At 54.6% G+C, this 12831-nt stretch overlaps 1 protein-coding gene across 1 annotated transcript in view; it reads left to right on the forward strand.

Annotated features, from left to right (window-relative positions):
- NXN (nucleoredoxin) overlaps positions 1 to 12831 on the forward strand; it is a 51695-nt gene that overhangs the window by 35646 nt on the left and 3218 nt on the right. Inside the window, exons 2-7 of the mRNA XM_075440420.1 lie at positions 978 to 1095; positions 2372 to 2505; positions 2919 to 3019; positions 3554 to 3660; positions 9768 to 9947; positions 12527 to 12651. Of these exons, the coding sequence (XP_075296535.1) occupies positions 978 to 1095; positions 2372 to 2505; positions 2919 to 3019; positions 3554 to 3660; positions 9768 to 9947; positions 12527 to 12651 (765 nt within the window). The remainder of the gene's footprint in view (positions 1 to 977; positions 1096 to 2371; positions 2506 to 2918; positions 3020 to 3553; positions 3661 to 9767; positions 9948 to 12526; positions 12652 to 12831) is intronic.

The raw sequence follows: 12831 nt of genomic DNA on the forward strand, positions 1-12831 counted from the left end.
GTGCAGTGACGACAGCAGCTCCTTGGTGCTTGGTGGGGAGACTGCTTGGTGGGGAGACAGGCTCCAGCTGCAGCCAGCCCACACCTGCAGGCTGGGCCATGCCAGGAGCCGTCATCGTCCTCTTCCTCACCGTCCAGCGAGCTTCTGTACGTAGGTTAAGCTCCAGATGATCCTGTGCCAGAAGCATATGCTGGGAAATGTCAGCCCAGGACCGTGTGACACCCAGAGTGCTCAGCCACCGGCGTCATGCAGAGCCAATCTCGCTGCAAAGCGTGGTGACCAGCAGACAGCAACATCTAGACTGGGACGCCCAGAGCGTGGCCAGCACAGCCTGCGTGGCTTCTGTCTGTAAGCGGCAGGGACCACTGCGAGAGCGGGACAGACGAGAAGGGCTGCACAGCCCCCAGGCTGGTGTCAGACCTGCTGTTCAGCTCCTGGGAACAAACCCAGGAAGCCCCAGTTGCAGAATTGTGTTTCTGTGTGTTGGCCTTGTTTTCAGCGTGGCTGTGTCTTGGCAGGGGTTGCTGGTTTGTTTAATGAACATGGAAATGGGAGTGGAGGAAGCAGCCAGGGAAGTGTTACAAATTGGTTCAGAGTAGTGGCATTGAAAGTATTTGTGCTCACCATGTCTTTTAAACCAAGACCTCAAAGTGTGGTAAATATTATCCCCATTTCACTTGCAAAGAGGCAAATTCAGCGGGAGGAGAAATTTTACCTGCGCTCACAGGCAAGCCCACAGCAGGCGTGAGGCAAATGCTGGTCTCGCCTGCGGTCCCGAGGGGATGGTGTTGATGGAGAAGGTCTCTGCGGGCGCTGGAGAGATGCCCTATGTGCCTTCACAAATGTTGCTGAAGCACCACCTCCGTTTCTGTGCTTAGCTCTGATCTCTGGTCTGAAAGGTGCTGACACCCCAAAAATCGTCCTCTTCACGCTGCCACATTTACCTTTCTTCTCTCCTCTCCCAATCTCTCTTACAGCTGAAGCTGTGGAACAAGTACAGAGTCTCCAACATTCCTTCCCTGATATTTATCGATGCCTCCACCGGGAAGGTGGTTTGCAGGAACGGCCTCTTGGTAATCCGAGATGACCCAGAAGGTAAGACCTGGGGTCCCGTGCGCCGCAGAAACACTGGCACACGGCTGCCTTTTCATTTCAGTTAATTTTTAATTGCCTTGGAGGGAGGGGGGAAAGGAAACAAGCAACTATTGTCATACTTAACTAATCAAGGCATGAAATTTTCTGCATCATTCCTGCCAGATCTTGTGTTTTGGTTTTGCTTGTTGAAAAGAACAAAGATTTCCCCTCCAGGATTTTTGTCTGAAGTGCTAATGAGGAAAAAGTGAGACTAACGGAAACACTAGGTTTGGATTTTTCCCTGATGGAGGCACATGGACAGACAGGCCAAGGGCCCAGACTTGCTGTACACTGGGAACAGAATCCTTCTGAAATACTGAGTGGGTCTTTGTCACTGACATCACATTCGGTTGGGATAACAACTTCCCCGTTATTTACAAATGCGACAGAAAAATGCTACCGTTCTCCGTTTCTGAGGTTTACTGTGTTGGGGGTTGATGTTAAATCCATCTTCTTCCAATTAGCAAAAACCATAACGAGCAAAATGTGTGCCCTTACTCACAGACACTTCAGACCCATCATTCAGCGGCTGGGCTGCCCATGCACACATTTCACTGACCCATCGTTCCTTCCTGCAGTAGATACTGAGCTCAGCGACCGAGTCGTTAATTCAGGTGGCAGGAACTGTGCAGCAGTATGCACTGTGGCCTGAGCCATCTGTCATGTCTCCTCCTCTCTGGCTGAACACACGATGGATTGCTGGGGGAGCTGGCAGCAGATGCTTCGGAGCATGTGTTTGTGTGTACGCACACATGCTTGCTTTGGGGTGCGGAGGGTTAGTCTAAGTTTAGTTTATATATAGGGTTTTTTATAGATATAAAACCCATCTTTTACATCTATATATAAGGTTTTATAAATAAATAAATGTATGTATGTGTATAAAAATATATGGTTAGTATCAGTATAAGGCAAATAGTCTGACTGCATTCCTGAACACGTACCACCTTGCCCTCTGTTCTTAAAACAAATGTTGATAAGGAAAAGATGCCTCATCAGGCACAAAACCCGAGCAGGCTTCGTCAAGCCAAAGGTGCCGCGACTCAGGTGAGGGTGCAGCCTGTCTGTGAGAAAGAGGCGGCCCTGGCTCCGATGCAAAGCTTGGCTTCCCTGGCTCCCCCATATCTTTGCAGAAGGTGGAATGGGGTTTTTCGGTGGAACTTTTTGAAACTGTAAATACTGCATGCCCATCTTGCTGTTCTGTGTCTTCTTTCCACCCTCACCCCGACCCCCTCTCCAGGTCTGGAGTTTCCCTGGGGGCCAAAACCCTTCAGTGAAGTTGTTGCTGGGCCCCTGCTAAGGAACAACGGCCAGACGCTAGACAGCAATGCCCTGGAGGGCTCGCACGTTGGGGTCTATTTCTCCGCGCACTGGGTGAGCAGCAGGCACTTTGCAGAGCAGTTGGAGGGAGCTCGGGGGTGCTCTGGGGACCCCCCTGCAGCTCTGGCTGCAGAGCTCTGCGGGAGAGTAAAGACCTCGGGCCGGTGGGTGGTGAAGTGGTTAAGATGCTCCAGACGTTGTGGAAGAAGCCACAGCATTGTAGTGGCCTGTCATCCTCAGCTGGCCCTTCAGAAAGGGAAGAGGGGTCAGATTTTGGAAATGAAAGAGGTCTTGTAGGAAACTTATGGGCCATAAGCCCCAGCCATGTTCCGGGCTGCTACCCAGCACTCCAGCAAAGATGAGGGCACGTCAGTCTTTGCATGGTCACTGGGTCATCTGGACCTGCTGGGTGTGGGTCTGGCCCTGAGGAGCAGACGATGTCCTTACGTACGTGTGGTGTTTTGCAGTGCCCGCCGTGCCGAAGCCTCACGAGGGTGCTGGTGGAGTCCTACCGAAAAATCAAGGAGGCAGGCCAGAAGTTTGAGATACTCTTCGTCAGTGCAGACAGGTGAGGAAGCACCAACACCCGGGGCAGGCAGAGCTGCCTGTCCCCAGGCTGGGAAGCTCCAAGCATTGCAGGTTCGATTTGAGGAGGAAATTTAATTTGGGGCAGAGCAGGTATCGGAAAGGTCCTTTGCCCACTGTCCAGCGGCGAAGTGCAGAGGGGGGTTAGCGAGGGCAGCGGTGGGCTGAGAGCAGGCTCTGTCCATCGAGCAGCTCTGTATCGCGCTTTGTGGCTTGTGGGTCTGAGGTCTGAAAGGTACTCAAGCTGCTACTGTCACCACAGCTTGATATTCAGATGCCCTAGAGAGTTTTAAATACTTTTAGCGGATAAAAAATGCACCATGGGCCCCTTCTTAAGGGACTGGGGGGTTTAAATTTGACCTAGCTCTCCCCAGGTTGTGTCTGCCAGCAGCACTTACCGGTGGGCGTTGGTGGAAGGGCTAAAGGGCTTTGGAGGCCGGGTTGTTCATGAGAAGAGGAAAGCCTGGCAGGCAGAGGGGCTGTGCTCTGCATCCCGTGCCCTGTTCCCCTCGCACAGGTCAGAGGACTCCTTCAAGCAGTATTTCAGCGAGATGCCCTGGGTAGCTGTGCCCTACGCCGACGAGGCCAGACGGTCGCGCCTGAATCGACTCTATGGCATACAAGGTAGGAGAGGCCACGCCGATGTACAGCTCTCCTTTCTGCTCCTTTGTTGAATATTTGTAATGTCTCCTCTTGTTTAATTGAAACAAGAAAACAGCAAAGCAAGGCACGGTGCCCCAGGCAGAGCCGCCTCATGTTTCTGCTCTCCACAAGCTCACATTCCTACCACCTGCCAGGCAGGCTGTTAGTTGAAACAGGACTTCCATAAACAACCTAATTCTTCCTGGAAACTTGGAAGCTGTTCTTGGCTTGGATGTTTTTTGCCTAATTACTGATATATTTATTTTGCTTTCTCTTGAAGGTTTAAATTTCGTTTTCTTGCTGTTTTATGTAATGCAAAGGCAGGCTATCTTTCTTTGCAGAGGCTGAGGAAGATGGCATCTGGTTTATGTTAGTGACATGAATTACAGAAGAGTGTGTGTTTGATGTAAACCATGGCTTCGCCTTTACTGTACGTGCCAGTGCCAGAATTCCAGCAGCTCCGTCTGCTCGGAGGGGCAAGGGAGAGGCTCTGTCTGTCTGGGTGCTGTCAGAGTGTCCTGAAGACTATAAAAGCTCGCAGCAGCCCTCCTGGGGACTGGCATCTTGTTCCTGCAGGGGACAAACCGTGGCACAGAGACGTGCAAGGTGACTAGCTCGCAAGGAGGCCTTCTGTACGTAGAGTTTCTCCCTGCAGTTAAACGTTACTGCCACATGTCTGCTTCTTAACCATTTCCACGTGGCATCAGCGAGGTGGGCACAGGCTGGCAGAGGGGTAATACAATCTGGAGGGGAGGAGGAGTGTTGCCACAGGCGGCCGAGGGCTTGGGGAGAGGGACAGGAGGAATAATCCCTGCTTGGGTTCCTCTTCGAACACCCCTTCTGGGGTGAATTCAGGTGCTGTCGCTCAGCTCTGTTTCCTGACCTTTAAACCGAGAATAACCTTTTGCCTACTTTAAATAGCCATCAGTTTGCTGCTTAATTACCCTCCCATGAAGTGAGAGCTTTCCAAATTCATCTGTCTTTCCCCGGCCCGCTCACAACCGTCTCCAGCGCCGGTTTCGGCTGAGCGCTGCAGGGCGGCTGCCAGTTTCACTCGGACTTCCTGTAAATAAGGTGTCCAGGTGTGGGTACTGGAGCACCAGGCATGCTGTAGCCAGGGAAACACTGACAACAGCTTTCCCTCTAACTCCGGGTGCTGGCTCCTTAAATGTCTCTCTTCATTGTGTGCTGACCTGAAAATGTAAATATTTGCTGTTCCCCTGTGCCCTGACCCCCTTCCTCTGCCAGGGAAGCTCCCATATTACCCCTGCGTGTCAGCTGCTCTCCCAGGGATGCTGACCTTGGGATTTGGGCGTGTCTGAGTGCAAACTCTTCTGCTTATCTATCCTGGTTTTCCTGTAAAGTGGGAACATCTCCACAAGGATGAACTGCCATCCCACAAAGTCACATTGAAATGTGGAGGCGGGCTGATGTGCACCCTGCGCAGGAGGCATCGCCGTCCCCCCTCCCTTCCCACCCGGGCACCGCACAGGCTTTGCAAGTCTGGGCTGGGCTCTGTTTCCCCACCGTCGTCTGGGATGGAGCAGGGTGCCATGGGGAGGGTGCCAGGGCACCATGAGACAGGGGAGAGGGAGGGCTGGAGGCAAACCCTCGTGCTGCTCCCGGGGGCTCCAGGTTGTCGCTGATCCCTGCGCAGGCAGCAATTCGGGGTCCTCCCCGCGGTGTTGGGGTTGCCCGCCTGTTTGCAGTCAGGCTTTCGCAGCAGGCTGCTGCACCGGGTGTAGCAAAAGACCTTTGGGGAGACCTTATCGCTCTCTACAACTACCTGAAAGGAGGGTGTAGTGAGGCAGGGGTTGCTCTCTTCTCCCAACTAACAAGCGACAGGACAAGAGGCAATGGCCTCAAGTTGTGTCAGGGGAGGTTCAGATTGGAGATTAGCAAAAATTTCTTTACTGAAGGAGTTGTCAGGCATTGGAGCAGGCTGCCCAGGGCAGTGGTGGAGTCCCTATCCCTGGAGGCGTTCAAAAACCTGTAGATGTGGCACTTGGGGACACGGTTTGGCAGGCATGGGGGTGTTGGGGTCATGGTTGGACTTGATGGCCTGAGAGGTCTTTTGCAACCTTAATGATTCTGTGATTCTGCAAACAGAGTTAAATGGCATGGGCTCAGCTCGTTGCCGCTGGTGGTTATTCTGCCTAAATGAAAAATCGGATCTCTGTAATCTGACTGCCTTTCCCTGGTGCATGGTGCTGATGCTGCCAAGCATCTGTGAAACCCCCTTTGGAGCTGCACCCACGCACTGGTGAGAGCGTGTAGCCCGTGGTGCCTTGGGTTGTGAGCCACAGCGTGCACATGGGGTGGTTTTTCCACTGGTGTTTGTAAGGCCGGGAGCTGAAACAAGAGAAGGGCTTGTCTTCCCTGACTGCTTTAAGTCCCTGAGTGGTGGAAAGCAGCAAGAGAGTCAGATCTCGTGTTGTTTTAGTCCTGTGTTGGCCCCTACAGCATTCAAAAACTCAGTGTAAAATGTGAGTTGAGTTATTGGCCTTTATTTGGGTTTACTTGAATGCCTCTATTCATAACCCGTGCGCAGTCAGTGGGCTCTGCCGTACCCACCTGTATTAAATTGCTGCTGGGTGCAGCACTGTCTTGAGAAAGAGTCATGTCTTGTGTCGTGGCTCCGCAGAAATAATTCTCTCTTGTGCGGGCAGTGCCCGGTCTGCATGGTCCTGCCTTAGGTGAAATCCCCTGACGTTAGCTCTCCTTCCAATGGGATGGGGAGCAGGGATGAATTTTAGCTTGGATAGGAATCACCCCTTGTTGTTTTGTATCTGAGGAGACCTTTTGGGTTCCTGAATATTCGCTATGGACTCTGCGGTGTCGCTTTGGGATTTGCAGTCCCCTGGGGGAACTTCCAAAAACTGTTGTTTCACCCCTGTCCCCGTGCTTTAGCCCAGACGCCCGCAGCCCGGTTGGTGGGAGCAGCCTGGAAGTCGCAGTTGTGGGAGGTTTCTCGTACCCGGCTTCTGGAGCTTCCTGCTGAAAAGGTGAAAAATCAGCAGCAGAAGCCACGTCCCTTCCTGCAGTTGGTGTATTCTGAGTGTTTGCTTCACGTCGATTTTGATTACTCACCCAAAAGACATAGTGCAGATGAGATTTCCATGTCAGATGTGGGTTTTAATATATAAATAAGTAAATGTATTGCCAGGTTCGATAACAGATCATTTTGCCCCTGTGTTTTTATAAAATGCTGGCCCCATGGGAACTGAATCCATTTTCTAATGCATAAAATAAAACTGAGCCTGTCTATGCTAATTCTCATCCAAGCTTATGCAATATTCATTGCAGTGTCTGATCTGTGATTCTTCTTGAGAAGTAAGTTCTGGTGTTGTGACTCGTGGCAATTACCAAAGCCCCCAAAAGGCACTGAAATACAAATAGTGGCTGGGATGAGCAGGGAGGAGGGGGCCGGGGGGGAAGTGTTGGGGTTAGTGGGTGTAAGGTTAACGATGGTTCCCACTGGTCTGCGCCCTGTGCAGAGAGGACGTGTTTGCTGGGGAGCAGTAGCAAGGATCGCCTGGGAAGACAGGGCTGATCCTATGGGATGCAACCATGAGCCTGGTAAGGCTGTGTCCTAACGCCAGGGACGTGGCCAGGGGTGTGCTGCAAGGAGCTGAGGACGCAAGGCAGCGATGCTCAGGACCCGGAGCAGATGGGTCGCGGCAGCTTCAGCCCTTGCCAGGCAGGTCCAGAAAGGAAACCAGAGCTTCAGGGCTGGTGAGAAACCTCTGATGCTGAGGAAAGGGTGCAGGGGTTGACCCAGCGCACGTCACGCACCTGCGAACAGGCTGAAAACCCAGCCCCAAGTTTTCTGGTGCGTTCCATATACTTCCCAAGTGTGCTAAACCCAGGATGAATTATCTTAAAGACTCTATGTTTTCTGAGTCAGTTTTGTATCTGCAGTTGGAGGTTTTAGTGGATGGGTGCTTTGGTGTGTGTGTGTCTGTGTCTGCAAATCAGGTAAAGTCGCAATGCTTTGAATAGTGGATGAGGCCCCTGGCAGCTGTGGGATCCCACTCACAATGATCTAAACTGGACCCTTAATTTTCACAGATCAGCAAAGCTCGTCTGAAATCTCTGCCTTGGTGTGCTGCATTGTTCGGGCTGACGGTCGGCGGGGGTACCGAGCTGAAGCCACGTTGCTGGCCTGTCCCTCGTGTATAATGCAGGCCTGGAGAGGACAGAAAAGCAGGCATTTGGGACGGGGGTTGGGAATCGTAAATGGATTAAGATCGGAATCATGTGGGATGCTGATCACCGTAACTTCAGTAGTGGTTTGTGCCTCAAAGGGCAGGGCTAGAGGGAGATTTCCCAATTCCTTCCAGTCTGTTTAACCCATCCCTGCCCTAGAGCTATTTTGAACACCAGTGGGTAATGAATAAGCCTTTTTGTGATACAGAACGGTTTTCTTGGCATACTTTTAGGAACTGCAAGCCCAGCCATCGGGCGCGTTCCGGCACTGCTGCTCTTGCACCGGCAGAAGCGTGCAGCCCCGGCACACGACAGGAATGTGAGCGCGCTGCCGGGCTGGAATGAGGGGAATGCGGCCGCTCGCCCGGACCTGCAGGCAGGCCTGGGACAGACAGACGGCCATGTATTTCCTAGAGAAATGCCGAGAATTCAGAGAGCTCGTGAGTAGCCCACTGTTGTACAAACATGAGGGCACAGTGCCAGGAGTCCAGCAGGGGCAAGTATACTGGGTCCCCCCCGTGCTCAAAGAATGGCTCTGCGGGGTATTTCTAGCAGATGAGCTGTAAAATGAACCTTTGGATGAGGGCAGGAGGATTTGGGTTGCCTCAGTTTGCCGGTTGTGATTCGGGGGATGTTGCTGGGTGATGGAGGAGATGCTGGATAGTGAGCGGATTGAAGCCCGGGCGGTGGGACACAGATGGCTGGCACTAGCACTGGTCGCTTGATCCATCTCTTGGGGCCTGATCCCAAACTCCCCTCTCTTCCTTCCTTGTGGGATGTTTCTTTGTCTCCTTGATGACAGAGGAATGGTGTGCTTTCCAGATGAAGTCACCAACACAAGCCGCTCCTGCTGACTCTCCCGTGACCGTTTTGTGGCTGGAAAGCCTTGTTGGTGCCTTATCAGATGGGACGGTCACCAGCTGGTGTCCACCCTGCCTCACTGCCGGGTTTGAATAGGTGACTTGTGCTAAATTTCCGCTGCAAGCACATCCACCTCCCTTTAGCGAGGGCAGCGGCCAAGTGAGGGGGATGCCAGGTTCGTTTGCAAGCGCTGAATGCGGTTTAGCCGTGTGACAAAGTCTGCTGGCGTTAGTGTGTGTAGTCCCGCTCCGTCTCCACTTGCAGAGGTGTGCGCTCTCTCTTGGGTATTCCTGGGGGCATCCATGGCCCTGAGCACTAAATCACCACTGGTAGTGCTGGTCTGGGGGCCTTTCCTCCACTGGGTGCCTGCCTCGCCGGGCTCAGGCAGAGTGAAACAGCGTCCAAACCAGGTAATAATGTTCATGACTTGTCAGACGCATCCCTGTGCTCTGGAAACGACTGGGCAGTTAGCACCGGGAAGGGGTGTGGGGGTTCATGGAGGAGTTCCTGGCTGCAAAATATATGGCGTTCCTTCTGGGAAGGAACACACCCTGCTTCCTGGCCACCGTTGTCTGCGGTCCGCCCTGCAAAAAGGTTTGTGTGTGTTCTGTGGACCAGGGACTGGGGTCTTCCAGCAGCCACATCTCGGCACCGGGGCAATGGTGCCTGTGGGGCAAGAGGGTGCTTGCAAGGAGGGTCCCAGTGCAGTGTGGTGGGGTTTGCATCCCGGAGGATCAGTGTCAGCCAGCCGTGACCCCTGCCTGCCCTCCGGCAGGGAAAGGCAGGCAATGGCAGAGCCTGTCTCCCAGCTTCCTGCTCTGGCTATGGAATTACAGCACTCTGCTGGGACGGAAACAGGATCCAGGGACCCCGGTTCCCACACCGTGTGTGAGCTCTGGAGAGGCAGCCTGCTCGCTGGGCTCTTGCCAGAGCTGATAGGAAAAGGCCATTCTTCACACGCCCTGTCACTGACCGGTTCGCACTTTGACTGATCCCCCCCTGTTTTTCTTCCGTCACAGGCATCCCGACTCTCATCGTCCTGGACCCCAAGGGAGAGGTGATCACGCGGCAGGGGCGGGTGGAGGTGCTGAACGACATCGAGTGCCGCGAGTTCCCCTGGCACCCCAAGCCTGTGCTGGAGCTGACAGACTCCAACGCTGTGCAGCTGAATGAGGGCCCCTGCCTCGTCCTCTTTGTAGGTACGGAGTGCTCGGGAAAGGGGGCTGAGAACCTGCCTGCAGTGGTGACAGTGTCCGTGGGAAGGGACATCCGCCTGTTTCCATCACCAGGAGCAGTGCTACAGGGTCTGGAGAGGCCACGGGGAGACAGAGGTCCGTGTGGAATCCCCTCGAGGGATTCAAGGGGGCTAACAGACCTGGAGCCTTGTGCGTATTGGAGAAACGGGCTGCTGCAGCTCGCCGGGGTTTGCCAGAGCCTGCCCGTGCCCACACGTCTCCCGCAGCTCCAGTCCTCACCCGAGGGATGTGATGGAGTAGCAGTTCACAGTGGAGAGGAGCTGTCGTATCGAAGATGGTTCGGCAGCGGCTGCAGAGAGGAATGCTGATCAGGGGTCGAGGAGTACAAGAAATACACTGTCACAGCTGGAGGTGGGGGTGGGAAAGGCCTTTTCTGGAGCAGGGACTTCAGGCACATGTGACTTTCTAGAGGAGGCAGAGGACGTGTCTCTGGGAGGGATGACTGCTCTGTGCTGGAAACCACAGCTTGGAGCTGTAATCCCTGAGCTGGGCAGGGCTGGGACAGTCGGAGGAGCCTCTTGCATGGGCTGCTGATCCTTGGGTGTTCCCCCCGTGGAGCGCTGAGCAGGGCCTTTCCCCAAAGTCCCTCTTCCACTGCTAACCCACACATGAAGACCCACACATGAAGCTCCCCTGCAGTTGGAAACAGCCTTAGAACTCATCCGAAGCACAGCGGGCTCGTTCCCCATCGCTCCCCTGCCAGCGATGGATGGCTAAATCCGGCGAGGGCTGTAGCCAGGATGTGCTGCGGTGCAGGCTGAGCCCTGGGCCGCTGGCAGAGGGGTGGGCACAGCATCCCAGGGAGCAGCCAAGGGGTCCCGGGCTCTCGAGGGGAGCGTAACTGTCCCGTGAGCGCTCTGTGGAGCGGCCGGGGGGGGTTTGCTGAAGAAGCCCCCCTTGCCCCGAGCCTGCCGATGTTGTGCAGGGGGCCTGGCCTGGGGCAGGGCGCGTGTCCCGCTTCCTCGCACGCCCTTTGTGAGCAGCACACCCTTCTCTGCAGCGCTGATAACACGTCTCTCGCTCTTTCCCTTCTTCCCTTTCAGACTTCCTTTTGACCCTGATTATTTATTCAGCATAGCCCAGCAGGGGATGTGAGCACAGAGCCAGAAATACTCTCCTCGTGCGGGGAGGACCGGCTGGCCACGCCAAGCGTGATTGATTGGGGCCGGCGCTGCAGGCCTCTGGAAAGAGTTATTTTTATCTTGCTCTGAGCAAAGTTTTTCTATCACCTTGTTGCAAACAGCTCCTCAGGAAAGCACTCTCCGGCCGGCAGCCGGGGCTCTTGCTTGGCGCTTGAGGGGTTGCCTGGCCTCGGTGAAATCTGCCGGTGATGTGCTGGGCCAGAGATGAAGCTGGTGCTGCACTGAGGCAGGCAGCAGGGCCGGGGGCTCCTGGCCAGCTCCTGTCCTGCTGGGAGACCCCCCCCAGCAGACCGGTGCCTGCGCTGTGTGAGCAGCAACGGCCCCAGGAGAAGGCAGCCGCTGGAGAAGGCTTAGCAAGAGCTGGTTAGGAATAAATCCCGACCGATCTGCATCTTCCCCTGGAGACGTTAGGGCTAGGTTAGCCAGAGTGTGCAGGGCTGCCTGGAGTGCTGCCAGCAGTGCTTGCGTGGAGAAAAATCCATCCCTGCAGACACCCCCCAACCCTGCGTATTCATCACTGTCAGGCACGCAGGACAGACCCTAAAATGCAGCGTGCAGTGTCTCTGCCATCCCCTGCTTCGCTTGGAGAAGCCAGAGGGGAGGGCAGAGGAGTGCGGAGCGAGGGCAGAGAGTGTTTGGGTGTGGGCAGTGCCCATTCCAGCTCGGGGCTGGACCAGTTCTGTCCAGTGGTTATGCTGGGGACCAGGAGACCAGGGGCCTTTTTTCTCCCTTCTTACTTCTTTTTAATGCTAAAAGTTGTCCCCGAATTGAAATCATTTCATCTCGATGCTGCTCAAGGACGCAGTCTCTCCTCTTTCCAGCTCAGTATTTGAACTTCACTGGTGGCTGGCGTTTGATTGATGTTGCCATCTCTTTCTACTCTACCTCTGTCAAATCAAAGCTGCCTTCACAGCGCTGCTGCTGCGGAGATTCGAGCAGAAAAGCTGCCGAGCAGCCGTCCCGAGGCAGAGGGATGGTGGGTGGCGGGCAGGAGTGGCAGGCAGCCTCAGATCAGCATGTTCATTTGGTCTTCAAAACATCCCGACACTTCTCAAACTGCAAAGCGGCTTTTTTGTGCCTGTTTGTCCCTGCGCTTCAGCAGCGGCACCACGGAGTGAGCGGTGAAGTATTTCGGGAGCAGGAGCTGCTCTTCTGTTACATGTTTCCCTGTCTCACATGAAAAGCACGTTTCAGCTGCTCCCTAATTGCTGCAGAGCCATGTGGCTTTGAAGTTTGTGCTGTGCATCCGGGCTCTGGTTTCCTCCGTGGTGCTGCTGTGGGACAGAGCTGCCGGCACCCAGCCAGTTTGCATCTGTTTGATCCTAACCTCCTTTTTGCCTCGCCTCTTCTGTTTTGTCTCCCCACCTCTGTGCCCTGCAGATTCAGAGGATGACGGAGAGTCAGAGGCAGCGAAACAACTGATTCAGCCCATAGCTGAAAAAATCATTGCCAAGTACAAAGCCAAAGAGGAGGAGGCACCGTTGCTCTTCTTCGTGGCGGGCGAGGTAAGCGGGAGGAGAGCGCAGGGCTGCATCCTGCTGTGTCTTTGTACGAGGTCTGAGGTGGGCTGGGTACCGCTGTCGCCGCCTTCCAGGTGGGCAGCTGAGGCACGGAGCCAGCACAGCTGGTCAGGGACCATGGAGCAAAACCAGCCCCGCGTCCTGGCTCAGTTCCCTGCACTCGTT

This window comes from Opisthocomus hoazin, chromosome 20 (genome assembly GCF_030867145.1).
Source record: "Opisthocomus hoazin isolate bOpiHoa1 chromosome 20, bOpiHoa1.hap1, whole genome shotgun sequence".
Lineage (NCBI taxonomy): Eukaryota > Metazoa > Chordata > Aves > Opisthocomiformes > Opisthocomidae > Opisthocomus > Opisthocomus hoazin.